Genomic DNA, 23,016 nt, shown 5'->3' with positions numbered 1-23,016 from the left:
GACAACAAGAGGGAGAGAGAATATATAATAGCAATCTGAAAGAATTTCCAAGAATGGACATTCCCAGGGTCGAAAATAAGTGTTCTCTGAAGGGAGGGCATTCTTGTGCAGATTGTGTAGTGAAGTGAATATGTATGTAATTGAAAAAAATGATCCCATCAATCTGAGAAAGGTTCATCATACTGTGGTTACTATACTCGTACTATACTCGCATTAAATGGTGATTAGTTTTATCAAACATGTTGGAATTGCTGTCGAGCCAATACATGTATGTAGAGTAAAAAGCATGAAATAAACTGAGAGAAATTCCTCGAAATGTTAACAAAACAGTACTTCCAACTTAAAATCCGTAAAATAAGCACGAGATAGAAACAAAGAAAAAATACAATAACACTCTTGGAGAAGAATTATGAAAACAAGACCAGGTGTTCCAAAAGTATTAGCACCTTCTGCTACATCGACAACAGCATGTAGCTCTATGTAAAACTCAAGTTTCAACAGCATGCCCTAGAACCGAACACAAGGAGCAGTAGCATCAGAACAAAAAGGCAACCTAGGAGCATTACAGCATCATAAACTTTCATATCACAACATTATATAAACTGGTTCCTAATTGGATCAAAATGACGACAGTAAATCAAACAGCATCTACTGTGTTTGTCCGTCAGCAGACAACACCGATTACGGAAATCACGATTTTCTCAGCAAGCTATTGAATATCGAATATATTACGATATCTCAACACCGTTGGTTTCAGATCCAGGGAGGTCATTACATATAGGACATTACATATTACACAGAATTTATAAAATGAGATCAATAATTTGATATGACACGAGCCTTTAGGCGATTATCATATTAAATTATTGAACGAGTTTAATATATTCAACATGACATGGACAAATTGTAGTCGCGTAGGAATACGTTACCATGGTGTTGACCAATCGCAGCCACTTTTTGCTTTATTACTCATGTATATTGACATATTTGTGACATGGTCATATGATATAGTAAAATGATCAGTTACATGTACAGGGATGTGATAAAATGAAATGTAAGCACTCGAATGCAAAGTTTTATAACAGATTATGTCAGATGTTTTCGCGCAACGAACAGGAAAACATGTGAAAGTATATTGAAACTTGTGTACTATTAAATAGCTGGACATTATGTTTATAACTGCTGCTCTCTGATAATATATATATATATAAGTCACTTATCAATCAGCAGGAACGTTAACCGCGGTGAGAGCATTGCTAGTATTATGTACGGTTATGTACGGCACGCTGTGAACGCCGTTAGTGGAACAGCATTGACGTCAGATGTTTATGCCGCGCAGTTTTTGTTCACCGACATGCCTTTAAGATCCGGTGAATCACAAACGCATCACCAAACCCCGCGAAGATCAACTCTGATTACAATCCATCTCAAAACACCACTATACCCGTATACGAATCCACTGAGTGTGTCAGTTTAATCGGATCACGTTTAAAGCAACCAAAAAGTCACCATGTCGGGTAAAATTCTCAAGAAGCCCCAGAACATCAATATGATGTGACCCGGTTGTGAACCTTTCAAAAATAACTATGATCAAATCAAGTTCTAAAGTATCCCCCGACATCAACATGATTAGAACAAGTTCTTCAATGTAATTCTACACCTGAAGTACTATGATCGGATCAGATTATACGCCATCCCCCAAAATCTCTTTGATCGCCTCACATACTTATTAATCCCTCATCATCACTTTGATCGGAGCGCGCTCAGAAGCATCTTTTCCAACGTGTCTCGGTATTAAAGAGCCCTAAACGGAATACAATTTTATATATTCAAAGAATCACACAGGAAACTAGTTAAAACTCATACATTTTTTTTAAAACATTACTCTAACAAATAGTTCAGCAAATTCGACACCTATAGAAATCCCAATATTATGATAGTCACATTGCAATGACTTAGAATGTTCACTGAACAAACATAATGTTTTATCAATATGGCCAACGCCATGTGCAAAAGCAACAATAGAATTACGAACTGTCAACAAGTCCAAATCGAAACAACACGGGCAAAATAGGAACAAAGGAGATGATCATATGAACACCCTTGAATAGAAAATCAAAGAGAACAGACCAGTCGTTCTTGTATAAGAATCGTAATAGCCACGTGTGCACTGTTTCATTATCATATATTCGCAATCACAATATTGACCCGTGAGACCGCAAAAATATCCTCCCCGCGGAAATATCCTGTTATAATAAGAATTAAACCATCGTCTGAATCGCTGTATATAACACAATCAACAAGAATAAAACAAAACAAAAATCGACAACAGCAGTAACTGAAGAGACAACAACAGCAATTGGCGAAAATTCAACTGGAACTGCAGAGACACTAGGAACTCAGTAAACAACAGGAACTAATGAGATTTTCAAGGGAACTAACAAGTCGTACAGGGGAAACAACAGGAACTAATGAGATTTCCAAGGGAACTTACAAGACGTACAGGGGAAACAACAGGAACTAATGAGATTTCCAAAGGAACTTACAAGACGTACAGGGGAAACAACAGGAACTCGAAAACATCAGCAATCAGTTACAACCACTGGAACGCTTTTCTGGAAGAGAAGCCAGATGTTTCGTAATTAAGGACATGGGATTGCCCCTTTTCGAAGACAGAAACATCAACACTAACATATCACAACATAAAGGTGAGAGAAACAGTCACTATAAAACAATCATACAACAACAAAAATACACAAATAAAAAAAGAAGTCACTTAAATGAAATATGATGTAATCGCAAATCATTTTGGTGAGTTTGTAACAACCGCAGGCTAATTATGGTATAAAACCGGAAGTCAAGTAAATTAATAGGAAACAAGAGGCCCAGAGGGCATGTATCGCTCACCTGGAAATGTTAACAAACTGAAAATAGCCAGATGTTCTGGTAGTGTACATGTATTACATGGTTAGTCTGTGGTTATATTTATATGCAACTGGACAAAATCCTTTCATTCCTACAGGAAAAGGAGGATTTTGAAGAATTTGCTATGTTTCCATTATTGGGCCCCGCCCCTCTGCCCCGAGGTGGGTCAGAACCACTGTTGATACCAAATTAACAAATTAACCTTAACCCAAGGATGATTCAGACCAAATATGGACAGAATCCTGTCATTCCTACAGAAGAAGGATTTAAAAGCTATTTTTCTACTTTCCCTATTAGCCCCGCCCCTCTGCTCCCAAGGGGTTCAAATCCACCATTTATACAAAATGTATTTTCCTTCCAAAGAGGATGCTACTGTTCAAATTGGTCAAATTACCTTCATTCCAAGGGCAGAAGAAGGATATTAAAGCTATTCATCAATACCCTCATTGGGCCCCGCCTCTCTACCCTCAGGGGGGTCAGACCCATCGTTTAAAAAAAATGGTTCCCCTTCACCAAAGGATGCTTTAAACCAAATATGAGCAAAATCCTTTCATTCCTACAGAAAAAGAAGGACTTTGAAGAATTTGCTTTGTTTCCCCTATGGGGCCACGCCCCTCTGTCCCCAGGGAGGCCACACTCACTGTTTATACAAAATTGAGTCCCTTTTGCCCAAGGATGCTCCAGACCAAATTGGGATAAAATCCCTTAATTCCTATGGTAGAAGAAGGATTTTTAAGGTTTACCACTAATTCTACTATTGGGCCCCGCCCATCAGGCCCCAGGGCCGCCAAACCCACTGTTTATACAAAATTAAGTCCCCTTGGCAAAAGGTTGCTCCAGACTAAATAAGGATAAAATTCCTTTATTCCTACGATAGAAGAAGGATTTTAAAGGTTTTAANGCACACCCACCGTTTATACAAAATTGAGTCTCCTTGGCCCAAGGATACTCCAGACTAAATTAGGATTCGGACCAGGTGAGCTAAAAACTTAATAAATATAATGAGAAAATATTATTCTTAGTTATTCGTGTTGTTACAAGCAGGCCGAAGGTATATGCGATTTCAACAGCATATTTTATTATACCACTGGGGTTTTTAAGTTTTATGCTGTATTATTGTTTAATAGTGACTGTTTATCTCTGATATATATTGTGACATAAAAGTTTTCAAGTTTCTGTCTTCATAAAGCGGTGGATTTCCCTGTACATTTGACAAATTTCCTTATCCACAATGTCGTTATTTCTTCTTTGCTCATATATCTATTTAAGTAATACGCATTCAACCAACACTTGTTTGTTTGGATCCGGTGCCAATATTAGATCAAACTGTCGTCATTACTTACGTGACCTATATCTTTATATATATAATATTCCACAAGCATGTATTGATAACTAGACTTTCAATTGAATCTCGTTTTATATAGACGTGCAACGTGCGATAAAATATAATCTGGCCTAATAACTACAATCCATGCAAGTTACACGAGCGGTGAAAATGGCTAAAGGGAGGCAACTCAATATAATAGCATCCCCTAATAAAACTAATATCAGGTATTTCATGCATACAAAGTTAAGAATAAATCAACCACGGGTACAATGTGACATTTTACCAAAGTTGAATCCTGAAATTGCAACATGCCAATTTGTTCCATCTGAACCATTTGATGAATACAAATGCGAGGTGATGGAAATATAGTTTTAAGTTTTCTATTTTATAGGAGATTGATAAAGCTCGTTGCATAATAAGCATGCCGAAATGAAAATGTCTTACTCTTGTTTCGTGAATTTCATACGAAACGCAGTCTCTTTTATGGTCTTAACTATACATCATCAATATTAGATTGATATTTTGTTTAATGTTGGTCTAAACCTTCAGACGTCTAATTCTACATTGTACCTTTTTGCACACTTGAGTCAAATCAGTGTAACGTCTCTGCCTTAACTTCGACATAACTTTTAAATAACAGTGTTATGTTGCGTAGTGAAACAGTTAAGATCAAATGAGAGAACATGAGGGTGATGGCTATCGACATTTGTAGACAGGATATAAATAAAGACATAATTATACGGCAATTTTGACTCATTTTGGCTTTGTCCTTTGAAGATTAGAGAGGAGCGAAACGCGACTTCAAAACCAGTAAACTTTACAGCAACGCGACCGAGAAATTCTTTTGATTTACATCAAAGGATCAAACGAGTCTTTCCGTTTCATTCACAGGGTGGTACACAGGGAGCCTTAGAGTTTGCTATGACAAATGAGCGAAACCCCTCCAGTTTCGAGGATGTATACAATGCTAGGTTTCTTCAATTTAATCGGTGTCAACATTAGGAGACGGTCAACGCAAAACAAATAGTGGTGCATAGTAACTTTATTTCATATTCAAAGACCAAAATCCACCTAGTCACAGATATCATAAACACTCCAAAAGTTTGAAAAATAAATGTTTAAACACTGTAAGTGAACGTGAGAAACAAATGCATGGAAGTGTGAAATATTTACTAACTTTATTTCTTTACACATCCAATATATCTCCTGCAAAATATCCAAATACACAAATCAAAACCGTCAGTAACAGGTACATATATGTACTCGTATAATTAGGTACAGTATAGGTTTATGACACTGAGCGAATCATTTCAAACTGGCCTTAAACAATCAGCTCATATAGGTTCTAAGCAAAACTTATTTTAATAACGAAACTTTTTGTGCCAAAATTATCATCTCAATTGAAAAAAAGGGCATTAATGGCAAAAATAGAAACATAACATGGGTCTTGACAGCAGAACCGGGCGAGCTCGAGCTACCGAACAGGGTCTCCTCGTCTTTTTGCTTCCATTACTTTTTGGGTTTATTTTTGTTTACTTTGCTATTTTGAATAAATAATTAAGCAATTCTACAGAACTACTAACACTGTTAATATGTATTTATCAACATAAATACGACAATAGTACACAATTTGTATTTAGCATGCAGGCAAACATCTAGCAGAGAACTGAATGCCAAGGAACTGATCAAGAATGTAATAAACATAACATTTACATCAGTGGGTATCCCCGATAGTAACTTAGCATGAGAAACAGAAGTGATTCATAAACAAATGTCAAAAGATGTCTGAAGGCCATGGTCTATGTAACCCTGGACAGATAATGTCCGTTTTAAATCAAACGTTCAGGGTCAATACGCTGCTTTCTTATTAATGTTTTAGATTTGCCATTATACATTGTAAAGACTGAATGGGTTTCTCTTCGAAACATATCCGAGGCCATGCTGTTGATATTTTTCATAAGTACCATTGAAATCCTTAGCTTTGTTCGGCCTGGCTTTTCTCTACAAACCCAGTCCTAACCGTTAGTCTGGGTAAGGTATCAAGGTCCCTCATGAAAACTGAAAACTTGCTACATAGTCAGTGAGAGGAAAAATAAATTATATATTTCTAACAAGATCCAGAAAAATGTCAACGTATACAGTACTCTGTTTAGTTTATAAAACGGCAAACCTTATACCAAAAGAGAGAAACTGTTATTTTAATAAAACAAGATATTATGACGAGAAATAAGCCTATTTGAGATTGAAATGTTCGGAATACAGCAACCCATCCTCGATATCCAGGGGTTTCGCTCACTTGCGCTCCCTGCTCCCCTGGAATTGTTACGCTGATACCTGTCCTTTGAATATTACAAAGGAGCGACACTCGACTTCAAAGCCTATCATTGTTACCGTTACGTAACTGCAAGCTTCTTCTGATGTACATCAAAGGATCGAACTAGTTTTCTTTGTCTCATCAACAATGTGGTACACACTGAGCCTTCAATTGTGCCAAGACATATTCCAGAGGTGCAGAGCGCGAAAGTGAGCGTAACCCTACCTAGAGGGGATATCGAGGATGACAGCAACCCTAGTTGACATGAAAAATGAGCGTATTTGAGATTGAAATGTTCGGTATACAGCAACTCTAGTTTGGTAACACCTACACGTGTGTTTGTAAATGTGCCTTCAAACTCTCCCTACTGTTAAACTCGGCATTACACAAATGACACATGTACATAACAACGTTGACTACAATTTTCTCTGGGTTCATGTGACTTTGTAAATGAACTTTTAAGACACTATCATCCTGAAAATGTTCATTACAGAATGGACACCGCAACACACCAACGTCCTGTGCGTCAAGAATGTCCAGCTCTGCGTCTCTTGACAAGTTTGATGGGTAACCAGTATATTTTGTAATGTCTGGAGTTCCACTGATCTCTTCTAAAACCCGTTCCTGTCCTTCAGTTATTGTATTTTCACAACTCACAACAGAATTTTCTCCGTGACTCAACACATACCCGTGGTCTCCAATACTATCGATAAAGACATTATTCTCGCTACTGTAAGGCACGTATTGTAATTTGGCTTCGTTGGTTTCCTGTACATTTGTGTTGGACACAAACTTCTGCTGGATACTAGATGCAACTGTTATATCTTCATCTTTGGTCCCTACACGGGACTCCATGCTAGAATCTGAATTACCCATTTCCTTGTTCAGAGTTCTTTCTAACACACTTGGTACGCTCTGACTGCTATAAAAGACATGCTTAGTGGTGGCCTCTTTTGGTTTTGTCTGGATGATAACCTCTTCCACCTCGTCAACACTCAGTTGATGGTAGTTGGTGCCATGCTCAGGTTGGTGAAATCTAGCATCAACACCAACAGAAAATGGCACCTCTGATGTCCCAATCACAAGTTCATGCATTGTTCTCTCGTCAACCACAATTTCCTGAATGTTTTCACCCTGTTCCTGTACGCTTTTGGTAGAAACATTTACACGGGAATTGTCAAGCATTTTGATCACATGGCCCCCGATCACCAAAGACTGACAGCTGTCATTTCCTTCTATGATGAATGAATGATTGGTTTCAGCACTATCTATCCACAATGCATTGCTTTCTCTTACTACATTATTTGCGCAAATGTCTCCTACTTCCTGTGTCTGGCAGCTGTTTCCGCTTATTTCCATTGAACTGATAGTAACGTTGCTATGTTGTTCTCCAACAGTAGACCCTAAGCTTTTGAACGGCTGTGCCATGGTTGAAGCTGGTTGAGTATTTCTTTCAGATGATGGACCAGAAAGAGTCCGAACTAGGATAGGGTTCTGAAGAGCCGGACGTTTAGACGGTTTTGACATTTCTGGAACAGTCTTTTCAGGCACTATGATAGAAAATGAAATGGTTTCCTTTTCTGAAGGACTGTTAGAGAACTGTCTGTCACTCACCACAAATCCTCCTTCGGGGCTTGTACCAGCTCTCTGCAGGTAGTTAGAATGATCCTCGATCAATATTTGACGTTTTTCTACAGGTTTGTGATGTAACTGCAGTAGTCCTTCAGCCATTTTCTCGTTAGATTCCTCTTGAATTTGACCACCAGTGCATGATTGATGATAAAAATTGGGTAATACTTGTTCTGCTGTTTCAATCAACATACTTACTGGATCTAACGGCGATACTGGTTTGTCCTGCTTGCCGTTTTTGACTTGAAATGAATGGATATCGCTGGCATTCCCAAAAATTCCAATCCCAGTGCCTTTAGTGCCAGATTCGTTAACCCTGGCAACAGATGAAGGTCCAGAACGGTGGTCGACTGACTTCCGGTTCTTTTCAAGTTTTATGTGACATTTCAGGTGACTAACAAGATCAGTGATATTGTCAAAACTGTGTGAACATCCCATTGGGCACTTGAACTTCCTTCCCGTGCCAGAAACATGGTCTTCCATTTCATTACAGCTAGTCATGTGATCATCAGTTAACGTGTGTTCTTCTGATCCATCGTCCTCTTTAACGCTATGCAAAGAAGTGCCATGATCTTTCATTTCGTCAATTGTTCTGGATTCAAACTGACAAGGCACCTCTAAACACCTATAGGCTAGTTTCTGTCCAGTGTGTAAGGAATAATGCATCTGAAGGCTACTTTTAATCCGGAACGTTTTGTTACATATCTCACACTTGGGTGTCTTGCAGTTTTCTTCATAGTGAGACAACATATGATCCTTAAGACTTTGGAATGATGAACAACGCTTCACACAAATAACACACTTGAGCAATTTCATAGCTTCGTCATTACTATGCACATCAAAATGATGCTTTAAGTTTCCTTTGTACTTGAAGCTCTTGGGACAAAGACGGCAGGAAAATGGTGTATCTGAGGTGTGCACGGCCATATGCTTCATCAAAGCATAGTTTGTGTGAAACTTTTTCACACAGACCTGACATTTGAACTTGCGGTCGACATACTTATTGTGGATCTTGACATGGGCGTTAAGATTAGCGCTAGTGTGGAAGGCTTTGTCACAAAATGTACAGTGATAAGGGGTCTCCCCTGTGTGTCGGCGTAGATGGATATACAGATGGTCACTAAACTTATAGGTTTTGTCACACATGTCACATTTGTACGGACGTATGGTCATGTGGGACCGCATGTGTCTCTTAAGGTGACTGTTCTGCACAAAGGCCATTGGGCAGTATTCACACTTGTAGTTCTTGTTGCCGAAGTGAGACTTAAGATGTACTCTGAGATGCCCATTCTGTGAAAACTGGTTTCCACATATGTCACAAGAGTAGGGCTTCTCACCAGAGTGACTTCGTAAATGTCTCTTCAGGTGACAACTCTGAATAAAACACTTGCCGCACGTGTTGCACTGTAGCTTCTTCTCCCCTGTGTGAATACACAAGTGAACTTTAAGATTCTTCTGCTTGTAGAATACTTTGTTACAATAATGACAAAACAGTTCTTTTTGCCTCCCTTTTTCTGCCACCACTTCCGTATCTGCCCCTACAGTTGGTGGCAGTTCCTTTTCACTCCCTTCAATCCTGTCCATAAGCAACTGCCCTTCGTCTCCCATAGCTGTCTCATTGCTGATACTGGAAAGCTTCATCTGTAAACCATTCCTATTTAATGCTGCCATTTTCCAGAAGAAATGGGAGCCGCTCCAACATCTTTACTGCTTTCCAAGATGAAACCTATAATAAAAAAAGATATCATAAAGTAAGTATTATGACTTTTTCATAACACCAATAAAAAGTGGGGTTTAAACTAAAACATACAATAATCCTCAGGCAATTAAGGATCTGGCAACAAAAATATCTTTTAATACTAGTATTAGCATGGCTGACTCAGTGTAAGAGAACATTTTCAAGCAAACAAGATCTCAATCTTATGTTGTTTTCCTAAATAACTGAGTTTCTTTCCTTATTTATTTACATTATGTACAATATACCAATAAATCAAGTCAACATCAACAAACACAATAGCGATTAGTCTATGTAAGCCTCCGTTTGTATATATGGGACCTAACTATCATGAACATAGCCCGAGTCTCCTCTGGCCCTGACTCCAGACTTAGACATTTTGACAGTGGCCTACACCAGACATCTACATCTATCTGTCAAAATGTGTAAGTCTGAAGTCAGGGCCAGAGGAGACTCATCCTATCAAAATGTCTAAATCTGGCTCAGGGCCAGAGGAGACTACGGCTATCAAAATGTCTAAGTTTGAAGTCAGGGCCAGAGGAGACCCAGGCTATCAAGTCTGGAATCAGGGCCAGAGGAGACTCAGGCTATCAAAATGTCTAAGTCTGAAGTCAGGGCCAGAGGAGACTCAGGCCATCAAGTCTGGAATCAGAGCCAAGGAGACTCAGGCTATCAAGTCTGAAGTCAGAGCCAGAGGAGACTCAGGCTATCAAAATGTCTAAGTCTGGCTCAAGGCCAGAGGAGACTCAGGCTGTCTAAGTCTGAAGTCAGGGCCAGAGGAGACTCAGGCTATCAAGTCTGGAATCTGGGCCAGAGGAGACTCAGGCTATCAAGTCTGAAGTCAGAGCCTGAGGAGACTCAGGCTATCAAAATGTTTAAGTCTTGAATCAGGGCCAGAGGAGACTCAGGCTATCAAGTCTGGAATCAGGGCCAGAGGAGACTCAGGCTATCAAGTCTGAAGTCAGAGCCAGAGGAGACTCAGGCTATCAAAATGTCTAAGTAATGAATCAGGGCCAGAGGAGACTCAGGCTATCAAAATGTTTAAGTTTTGAATCAGGGCCAGAGGGGACTCAGGCTATCAAGCATGAAGTCAGAGCCAGAGGAGACTCAGGCTATCAAAATGTCTAAGTCTGGAATCAGGGCCAGAGGAGACTCAGGGTTACAATATGTCTAAGTCTGGACTCAAGGCCAGAGGAGACTCAGGATTGCAAGTCTGGAATCAGGGCCAGAGGAGACTCAGCCTATCATGGACATAGATTTATTTGATTAGTATGAGTTTAGATCATAAATAAATTGAAATACTACAGTTTCAATCACTTAAATAAGAATTCATATATTAATTCAGGGCATTCAAAACTATGACAGTCAACTGATTATGTGGCACCACAACGTGTCTGACTGAAATATCCTGTGGCTCCACCATGTGTCTGACTGAAATATCCCGTGGCTCTACCACGTGTCTGACTGAAATATCCCGTGGCTCCACCACGTGTCTGACTAAAATATCCTGTGGCTCCACCACGTGTCTGACTGAAATATCCTGTGGCTCCACCACGTGTCTGACTGAAATATCCCTTGGCTCCACAACGTGTCTGACTAAAATATCCCGTGGCTCCACCACGTGTCTGACTGAAATATCCCATGGCTCCACCACGTGTCTGACTGAAATATCCCGTGGCTCCACCACGTGTCTGACTGAAATATCCTGTGGCTCCACCACGTGTCTGACTGAAATATCCCTTGGCTCCACAACGTGTCTGACTGAAATATCCCGTGGCTCCACCATGTGTCTGACTGAAATATCCCGTGGCTCCATCCCGTGTCTGACTGAAATACCCACCCTGCATTGCTCACACAGCTTACCAATTTATTTGATTGAGATGTGCAGCGGCAATTTTGTGACAAAATATCAACTTCACTCATATTGCATTGATTATCTATACCACTGTAAAGAGTCCATAAAACTCTTATTTATCCTTGTAGTATTACTGAAAATTGCAAGTAACACATTGATAAGTGTAAACATATACTTTAATTTGAAAATAAAATTCAACAAAATATATTATAATTTAAATGACATGAACTTGCCAATGCATAACTTCATCTTATTGTCTTTGCATTATAATGGCATCTATTTCATTAGCATCTCTATATATATATAGAGAGAATAAAAACAAATTTTTCAGATCGTCCGCTAGGCCTTTCTGCCTTCTAGGGCTTCTTCAGGCGGATTGATGTTTATTTATTAGGGCCAGAGGAGACTCAGGCTCAATTTTACATAAAACTTTACATGTCTGAGACATAGACACTTCAGGAATATGTGTATAGGTATTTTATTTTCATTATTTTTAATATTCAAGGATGTGTGTGTGAGCACAAAATGTCTGTTTAAATGTCACTTTTCAGCAGAAAACAGCAGAATTTAGAAAAAACAACTTTTATGATCATAGTTTACGTTTCACTTCATACCATTATGAAGTATTTATATACTATACTCTGTCTTATAGACAGAGGATTGATATATATATATATTTTCATATTTCTTATCATAAAACCATCGTCATCCTCATTATCATCCTCCTCCTCATCCATGTCATATAACCTTCATCATTCACATCAATATCAATCATTGATCACATCATGACCCTCCTCAATCAACTCTCAACATTCATCATCATGATCATCCCCTTTCAACTTCCTCATCAACTAAATAAAGTTCATGAGAGTGTGAGGATTAACATTGGGGCCCTGAAATCCATGCATGGGCCTTTATGGTCACCGGTCTCTTTTGAGTGAAAATAAAAATGATGAATATAATTAGATTTAGCTTTAACGAACCAAAGATAACTGGGATAATTAATTAACATATAAGCATTCCTCGGTTTCTAATGAGAGACAGAATGAGCAATAATATTTTCACANATCTGTAACCCTTAATTGCCATGCCCCTCATTCACCTGGAGAGAGGAGTCAGCCCTTTATTTTAATTGAGCAGAGATTATAGTCCTCATTGTTATAGGATCAGTTCATAAAGTGTTCAACCAATCTACAAGCTACTTTCAGAGGAGACAGTGTTTGAATTTTAGGAAATGTTGGTCTCTTGAGTCAATAGTAACTTATAGGAATTGGAGCCGGCTGCCTTGATGAAAGGCGAGTGCATTGTCCACTGCACCCCCTGATCACTTCATGACCAGCTATCTGGGGCGGTGTGGAGGGGGGGGGGGCTTTATTTGTTGTATAGGCTGTATTTATATATACTTACTATCTTCTATGAAAACCCACAGTAATTTACTGTATAGACGTAGTCTGAAGGTTTTGCACTCTGTGACCCCTTTTAGCCCGCCCCCCTAGGATGGTCAGCACCATCTTGAGTATAAATTCTTATTTTTGAAATGGTCCGCTGTAATTATTCCAGATGATGTGTCGACTCCGTCCATTCTTTCATAATCATACTCTAGTCTACAACACGCCTAGATGTAGTTGCAGAAGTTAATCCGACAGTTCTATATAAATGATCAGTTAGTCAGACCAAGTGAACTGTATTGAATCACAAGCCAAAATTAAAATTGGGAAGAGTTTCTATATTGATGAATGATGACCATATTACCTGACTTGAATTTACTTAAAGAAACCATCTTGTGATTGAAATTTTGTCATATATATGTAATGAAGTTGTATTTCAATTTGATATATATATATAATTGAGTCATATATCAAAACTCATCACAAGTATCATCAGTTCAAACACAAGTAGAAATGTATATTTGGGAGATCCTTCAGATTTGTGCCATATATATAATGGTATCTTATTGGTTTGATTTCTTTGTAAATCATTTGTAAATCATAAAATAAAATGCCCTGCCATTTCTGCTCACATTTTAGCGATTCATTATTTCATTCACTTAATTCAAGCCAAAGATAGAATATATACCATCTGTTTGAATCAGTTTAGTGACCTGAAAATATCATGCAACACTTTCTTTTACTTTACACTCTTCACATTTCCTTTCAAAATAAGTGAACAATTTTGAAACTAATTAAATTGATTAGCAGTAATGGTCTCTCAAGCTTATTCTTGTAGTGTACATGCTCACAGGAAATTCTGCTAAGGAGAATGATTCGCATGTGAGTTAGGCATTTTTCAGCTCGGGTTATAACGTTCAATATTTCTTAGTTCAGTTTAACCTTGCACAGTACTCTTAATATCCCAAATGATAAATTTTCTAATCCATGTTATTTTACATTTTTTTTCCATGTTCTTAACACATAATTTGAATTACTTAGCGTGTAGACCTAAATCTACTATAGTAGATCAATTTGCTTCTTTCAACATGTATTCATCACTCACTCACACAAACATGTATCTGAGAATAAACAGGTTTGATACATCCTTTAGTGCATCACCTTAAGGAATTGTATTCGGGATCATGTCAATGTGTAAAATTTGCTACAGGCTCATTATTTTCCTTAAAATAATTAAAAAAAGGATGTAAGCAATTTGGTTACCGTGTATGAAGTGAAACGTAAACTATGATCATAAAAGTTGTTTTTTTCTAAATTCTGCTGTTTTCTGCTGAAAAGTGACATTTAAACAGACATTTTGTGCTCACACACACATCCTTGAATATTAAAAATAAGGGGAAAAAATACCTATACACATATTCCTGAAGTGTCTATGTAGTCACAACTATCAAAGAACTATAAGAAAATGCTTCAAATTACAAGAATAATGACACGAAAATTACACTGGACATACCATAAGTAAACAAACAAGGCTGGGCAGGCAGGGCAAGTCAGATCACAAGAGCATATTTAGGAGGGAGACTCCCGATTTTGGACACTAAAATTGAGCATTTTCAACCAGTGAATTTGCTAAATTTTATATATTCCTAATTTAGTTACTGTCTCAGCATACATAATCTCCCCCATGAAAAAGTTGGCTAGTATTGGTATAATACTTTTGCATTATTATTGTCTACAAAGCTGTGTGCGCATAAAAATCCTGTGTTCAAATGTCACATCTCAGACAAAATCAACAACATCATCGGTAACCGTGAGCACTAATGCACAGTCATAACTACTGTGTGCAATCAAATGTGGGCTTCAGACCTCTCACCCTCCCTAGAGTTTTGGTTTAAACTCCAGTGGTGGTGAAAAAAGAGAGTGATGTCTGATAGTTGTTATCACTCCATTGGCACGCTGATTTTCCTCCGTCACAAAAACAACATCTGTTCCCTTAGCAGTGTTGTAATTAAAGTTCTACAGAGCTTATGTTTGTGGTTGACAATGTACACAACGTTAAATAAAGATTGTTTATTTATTGATTTTATAGCGGAACTTGACTGGGTCGATTGTCGGCGACAAGATAACTCAAGTTGTAGAGCATCCGTCTAGAGTTCGGAGGGTCCCGGGTTCGAACCCCGGTCTGGCCGTGCATTTTTGCTCTCCTGTTACATTTGGCACCCAGCAAAATATACCCACAGAAGGCGGTATAAGGGTCTTGTGTGTCTTCTGGGTCGAAGACTTTGTTAAAGGAGGGAGGAATGTAGCAGAACTAGACTGGGTCGATCGTTGGCGACTAAATAGCTCAATTGGTAGAGCATCCGTCTAGAGTTCGGATGGTCCCGGGTTCGAACCCCGGTCTGGCGGTGTATTGTTCCTCTCTAATTACAGATTTATAAACGAATAACATACATGTTCCACTAATGATAATAATCTATATATGGTTGCAACTTGTAGTTAGATAACCAGGCATATAGTTCTACATTTTGATAATACCATCAAATTTATCTTTCCAACTTCCTATCACAGGCGATGGGTTCTTTACAAATGTCTAAAATGCACATAGGTACCCACAGGTACATGTGCATATGTTTTACTGATATTGAGTGTATGTTTATGTGTGCTGTGACCCAGATCAGAATAACATGTGTATTTTAGACATTTATTAGTAACCCCTGTGTTCAAATTATGTCGCTAACACTATAAGTCATTTCAAAGTTGCCTGTGACGAAAGTGTCATGGGGTGGAAATATTAAGTTGTTTGTTCAAACTAGGCTTATAATTAAATTCACAAAGCAACATGTATACAAAACTAACAATGACTTGACCTGTATTAGTGCCGATTTGTGTATGAATTACCTGAATCTGTTCCAAGAAAGAAAGAATGATGGTCTTTTGTGGTCCAGAACGACTATTCACCATAACACCGGAAGTAGGTCAGCGCATGGAACTGGACAACTATAAACTGGAACGGGTATCATAAATCCGGAAATGTATATACGCTGGGAAACTATTAGGTGGTAAAATATAAATGTAATACTTATCAAATACATAAACTTATATAAAAATCAGATAGCAAATACATGACTATTTTAATCAATAAATATGAATATTTTACGAAATACATGTTGTTACTACCATTAGTTCGTCCTGGTAACCATGATATTATTTACTAGCTAATTGGACTGTCCTTGCTGTAAGATAAATGTAAACATGTTACAATATTCTGGAAGTGATTTTTTACGCTTTCTCGTGAAATATGGAGTTGGAATAATATGTTAAGATTGAGATTATTTTTTATTTGATTTACACATAATTTGCAAAACTACAACTGGGTATATTTTATATCACAAGAGAACTAAAACACGTGTTAATTAGATGTCTCTAAAAAGGTTAACAAATCAATCCTGACTGAGAAAATGTGTTATCGGAGCGTAATCGAGTGAGACTTTTTGTTCAGGGGGAATAACTCCTTATGCATTAAGACAAACTGAGGATTCTAAAAATATATGAGCGTGTGTAGTTCAAGGGGAATAATTCGTGTTGGCTTAAAGAAAACCTAGATCCTGAAGCATTTTTTTTTTTTTTTAATTTCTTCTTATTTCTCCCATTGTAACAGTATATAGTAAAGCTCCGTCCGAGCTTGTATTTGTTCTTATATGTCTCCGACTGTTGATCTTGACGATGCTGTAAAACATTGGTTTGAAGGTTCCATCTTACCACGGAATTAGATTAGTTATCAAAGTCCGTGATCTTACTTACTTGACTTTTAATTAATGATTGGCGAGTGAAGATCATCAGGTTTTTGGAAAAAAAATGTTATAATCACCGAGTGCATTTGTAGTCTTTACTCGATTATCTCCGCGCTGGTGGTGAGAATGTTATAATCACCGAGTCCATATATGTAGTGGTTTCTCGATTATATCCGCGCTGGTGGTGAGAATGTTATAATCACTGGGTCCATTTGTAGTGGTTTCTCGATTATATCCGCGCTGGTGGTGAGAATGTTATAATCACCGGGTCCATTTGTAGCGGTTTTTCGATTACATCCGCGCTGAGGTGAGAATGTTATAATCACCGGGTCCATTAGTAGCAGTTTCTCGATTATATCCGCGCTGGTGATGAGAATGTTATAATCACCGGGTCCATTAGTAGCGGTTTTTCGATTATATCCGCGCTTGTGGTGAGAATGTTATAATCACCGGGTCCATTTGTAGCAGTTTCTCGATTATATCCGCGCTTGTGGTGAGAATGTTATAATCACCGGGTCCATTTGTAGCAGTTTCTCGATTATATCCGCGCTTGTGGTGAGAATGTTATAATCACCGGGTCCATTTGTAGCAGTTTCTCGATTATATCCGCGCTTGTGGTGAGAATGTTATAATCACCGGGTCCATTTGTAGCAGTTTCTCGATTATATCCGCGCTTGTGGTGAGAATGTTATAATCACCGGGTCCACTTGTAGCAGTTTCTCGATTATATCCGCGCTGGTGGTGAGAATGTTATAATCACCGGGTCCATTTGTAGCGGTTTTTCGATTACATCCGCGCTGAGGTGAGAATGTTATAATCACCGGGTCCATTAGTACCAGTTTCTCGATTATATCCGCGCTGGTGATGAGAATGTTATAATCACCGGGTCCATTAGTAGCAGTTTCTCGATTATATCCGCGCTGGTGATGAGAGTGGTATAATCACCGAGTCCATCTGTAGCGGTTTCTTGATTACATCCGCGCTGAGGTGAGAATGTTATAATCACCAGGTCCATTTGTAGTGGTTTCTCGATTATATCCGCGCTTGTGGTGAGAATTTTTTTTCTTGTCCTTTATCTCACACCAAATCCTGAAAGCAATGAATATTGTCTGTTTCTATGGGTCAGTTTCCAGTAAAGCAATGCAAGTAAAAAGGTGTGTGTCTCTCTTTTCTGGTGTATCTGCCTCTCGGAGCGTGTATTTCTTTCTAAGAACGTACATGGGTTTCCTTAAGGAAATGTCTCTTTCTTGGAGCATGTATCTGCTGCTAGGGGACAGTTCCAGTATCTAGGGACGTATCCACTTCTTGGAAGTTGTGGCTGTCGGGACGTATCAGCGTCTAGAAGGAATGTGTCTGTTTCCAGGAGAGATTCGCACATGAGTGTATTTCTTGAGCGGAACCTGTACAGTATATCTTCAGAGGGTGTATTTTATAAGCGTTTGATTCTAGGAAGGGTGTTTCTGTTTAGGAAGCTTGGAGTCTCTTTCCAGGAATGTATTATAAAGATATGGTCTGTTCGTAGGGCCTTTTCATGTGGAAAAGAGCAAATTCTAAATGGATGTTTAACTGTTCCGAAAATAATGATATCCGATCTATGAGCGTTTGATCGAATTATTTATGGATTCTTAAAAAAATGATATGACTGTTTTTATTAAATCGGAGTGTCTTCAATTGTATGACTATTTAAAGTAATATCATACATGTATTACAAAAATAATTTAAATCATACAGTATCTCTTTTGTATTGTGAACAACCCATTAGACAGCTAATAGCGTACCTCTGCGTCCGAAACAAACGATGAACCGGTCACATTCCTGATGTCCGGTCAGACAGGATCGATATCCAGGGCCACGATATCATATGGACATTCATCTCTCCATAAATGACAATAAGTCTGGCCGTCTGGCCGTGACCGCCTACTATTGTACTCAAACACAAAATCTGACAGCTTGAACAATTTTGACTCATCTTCTTTTTTCAAATGATATTGAAGGAAGATACACGAGCTGATCATTTCTGGGGCGTGTTGGTATTCATTTTAATGATACTGGCATTAATCGGGTAATTAGTTAGCTCCAGTGATGATTGAAATGATACACCGTTTCTATGGTATACAATGTCACGTGATAATGTGGGAATGTTCCTATATACGTACCATTCAAGTTACATGTACCACAAGCTTAAGGCAGTGACATTTGTTAAAATACATGCATGTATGTTTGGTCTTTCCGATGCGCAGACAGGCGCGTAACAACCTACGTAGCAAAAAAAGCCCGGGCTTACACATCATTTTAATAATAAAAAAGCGACAAAGACAATATGATACAAAATATTAAAAAGCTAAATATTTGTAAAATAATAGGGGAAAATGATATATTCTTGCTTTAAAATGGCCATTGAAAATGACGCAAGAACACGGGAGAACGCGTCTCATGCGTTCCAGAAAACAAAATTCTCCTGGGGGAGACCCCCAGACCCACATCGATGGGAAGGGGTAAGACCCCACTAGCTTTTGCTAATCTGTGACATTATAAAGGTCTATTAAGAATTTCACATCATAGATACACGTAGTTAGATACATTAATTTTCCCCCGTCATGAACTTATAAAATATGTCCTAGGTCTATCTTCAGTAGGGCTCCTGGATATATATGTAGATCTATACATATATCTAAACATCGATATAGGAGCTACCGTCATCTTAAGTTCTGAGAAATGTTGATGATATAAAAAGGGTTTGTTGGACACAACAGCAAAAAATCTGAAATTATTCTATCCATATTGGCTCCGACATTTTAAATATCTAGTTAATTTAGATTCATCAGGAAAGAGCTATGACGCAACGGATATTTTCGAAGAATTCCAACAATCGACACATTTTTGTCGGAGAAAAAAAAAGGAGAGCTGTCTTTCGCATTTGAAATACATTTGAATTTTTGCGATGCTTTCCAATAACAAAGTGAATGAATCAACCAAAAAATATTGTCTGTAAAATAAGTTAAAACACTCAAAAATGTTCCAAAAAGCCACCAGATGGCACAACAGAGCTTCTAGATATAAAAAATAAATAAATCCGGGGGGCATGCCACCGTTCCCCCCTAGAATGGCTTGGCGCCTTCGGCGCTCGCATTCGCATATTGAAAAAGCCCAGCTACGCGCCTCCCATACCCTCCCCCTTCGCGCACTACGCGCTTCGGTGTGTTGCCTTCGGCAGCACATTTCATCATTGGGCTTACACATTGAAAACCCGTTTGTTACGCCCCTGGCAGAGAGTAAATTTTCACGTGCTAAAGTTTAGGTCAACACCTCGTCAAAATGCCACTCCCACTGTTTGCATGGCATAGTGATCCAAAGTATCTTTTTCTATTACCCTATAACGTAATTTATACTGGTTTATATTTTTCACTCTTTCATTAACTCTCTTCATGCTATATAACTTTTTGCGGTATGCTGTGCTGGATGCCTTCGTCATGGTATTTCAGTGAGATGGCACTATAAAGTCGGCATCAGATCTGCGCTATCACAAGGAGGCAAGGACACCAACATGCCCTGTCTCCTGAATACACACATGCAAGCACACATACACTACAAACAATGAGGCACGTCCTTAAATGACCATACATGTAGCTGTTATTAGGACGTTAAACAAAATTAAACCAAAATAAACTAAATAACTTTTGTATTATGTATGGCTTGGTTTTGTTTTGTATGTACATTTATGTGATTCTCCAATTTTGGAGGAATAAAGCAATGAATGAATGAACTGTTATAATGGCATACAAAAGTGGGAACAGCTTCAAATTATCAGTCCAACTCTAAATATGGTAGTCTAGGTATACCTACTTTACACTAAATAGTATATGACAAGGAAGGACGGAACATAGAACGTGACTTGACATTTCTCTGAAAGATCGTTTTACACCCCATCCATGTCATACCGTGTTGTATCTGTTAAAAAATCACCGGAAAACAAAACACCGAGTCTCCTCATGTGATTGAGTCTCCATTTTTCATTTCATCATAGCCTATTCTTTATAGATAAATAAGACCTAATGTATCCCAAACAAGAAATTACGACTGCAAGCAGCCTGACAATCATTACCGTTCTGTTTTGTTCTGTCATTGTATGTAAGATATTTATTACCATGGTTCACATAATAGGGACTCATGATTATAAACAAACCAAACAAAACACGATTCATCTCGGGTAAACAAATAATCCTGTTTCCCCGCCACAATGGTAATCGATGTATATAAGTATGCCAAGGTACGTATAGCACAGCGGGTAAGGGGGGAAACTGGACTTTCTAATAAAAGCATCAGATTTGGTCAAACAAATTACATTAGAAGTGTTAGATATGGAGGCAGGCATTTAAAACACATGTATAAAGAGTCATCTCCAGTTTTCAAGATGACCACCTCACGCCATTTCAACAATATCTATCAATTATTGACAGTATGTATTTTTACTTCAAATATGAAAAATGCATAATTGGTACACACACAAACACACGCGCGTGCGCACTTTGAGCGGAATGCTTAAAAGAATTACACTTAGTACAGAAACACATGTTAACATTTTATCAAAGTCAGAATATCTAAATAGTTTCAAAGTTAAGACAAAGCTATGCATTACAAATGGTCTGATTTCCTTCACCGCTTTCTTCTTACAAGTGTTAAGTTGAGAGAATTTCCCAGACTTACACGTGTATATAACAGTTGTATACAAACTAATGACGGCGCTCGTACTGAAACTGATTATATCATGCATGTGCATCTGCAGGAATGTTTCTGTCAACACTTAAGAACTCAACAAACACCGCTTTTTCTGCATATAGAAACACAAACCTATGCAGATGGTTGTGTCCGTTGCAGATATCGCATTTGAACGAGAGATCCCGAGATAACGTAAGGTACATGACTCTGTTTCTAGATGTATTTCACACTGAACGAGAGATTGCGAGATAACACGCGAACACAGCAGAAGTTAAATATAGTAATACATAAATAAATAAATAAATGAAGAAATAAATGCATATTTATTTATGTTTGCATAAATAAATACAAGTTTGTCCATCATGTTCGGTATCTCATAAATAGTTGTCTTTCGTGTTGTACAGACCTTTCGTGCTTAAGCTAAACAGAAAAAGATACGCGTGAAATATAATCCATGCCTTTTTTGTTATTTCCGAATATCATTTAACCTGACAGTCACATTCCTTTTCAAAAGAATTGACTCCTGAAATGATCGTGTCTTTCAAGCTGGAATCCGATCTCTATGTCGTGATAACCGGACATTTTACTTACATCGTCTACTTAACGCTTTAGTGTGCCGACGGAACATCTCCGTGTATTAGTGATTAAATCTCACTCATTACGACCCACCAAATTACACGGCGGCCCTCTGATCTTACACTACACACAACAAAAGGTTGTTAAAGGTATCTATTTGTACCTAGCGTTCCACCTATCACTGCAGACACATGGCCGAAATCTTGTATTTTGGGGCGAGACTCTGTCTTCTCTGCTGGCTGGTACCTGTACATGTACCGTAAAACACATGTATAAGGGAGTGAGGTTCGTCAGGTGTTATTATTTCATGAATTTTGATTTTAAGTTAGTTACCGAGCTGTTTGGTCATTGATGACTTTTTCTTCGTCCTTCCATTAAGAGTCTACCTAACTATAAAACTATAGCTGCAGCGTGTTAACGAGCTAACTAAATAACTCCCCTATTTAACATATTTCACTTTTGTAGTTACGATTACGAAATATCTTAAAGGAGAGAATACAACTGCACCAGACATTAACTGAGTAGAAAATGTTCGTCACATAGGATCTATTTATTTATTCATTTTAATTGGGTAATTGTCAATTTCTCGGATAGCAACTTAGGATTTGAAATTAGGCAGGTCTCAACTTGGACACCGGAAGAATTTCCTTTTTCTAAAAAACAAAAAATTTGAACAACTGTAGCTCCTGTTCACATGGACAACATCTTACGTAAATGACCAAAAAATAAATATTTCATAACAGTCCCTATCTTCTTGACC

At 38.2% G+C, this 23,016-nt stretch overlaps 1 protein-coding gene across 1 annotated transcript; it reads right to left on the bottom strand.

Annotated features, from left to right (window-relative positions):
* Positions 1–5,278: 5,278 nt before the first annotated feature.
* LOC110459115 lies at positions 5,279–16,157 on the bottom strand. The gene is made up of 2 exons (XM_021511209.1): positions 16,072–16,157; positions 5,279–9,921 (listed from the first exon to the last, which is right to left on the bottom strand). Exon 2 carries the CDS (start codon positions 9,864–9,866, stop codon positions 6,894–6,896), a length of 2,973 nt encoding a protein of 990 aa, XP_021366884.1. The 5' UTR covers positions 9,867–9,921; positions 16,072–16,157; the 3' UTR covers positions 5,279–6,893.
* Between the last annotated feature and the right edge of the window lie 6,859 nt (positions 16,158–23,016).

Source organism: Mizuhopecten yessoensis, unplaced genomic scaffold (assembly GCF_002113885.1).
Source record: "Mizuhopecten yessoensis strain PY_sf001 unplaced genomic scaffold, ASM211388v2 scaffold9969, whole genome shotgun sequence".
Taxonomy (NCBI): Eukaryota; Metazoa; Mollusca; class Bivalvia; order Pectinida; family Pectinidae; genus Mizuhopecten; species Mizuhopecten yessoensis.
The sequence above is the reverse complement of the archived record's forward strand: the minus strand, read 5'-3'. Positions and strand labels throughout refer to the sequence as shown.

Excerpts from the sequence above, each read along its gene's own strand:
- LOC110459115 (XM_021511209.1), bottom strand. The coding sequence starts at position 9,866 with ATGGCAGCATTAAATAGGAATGGTTTACAGATGAAGCTTTCCAGTATC.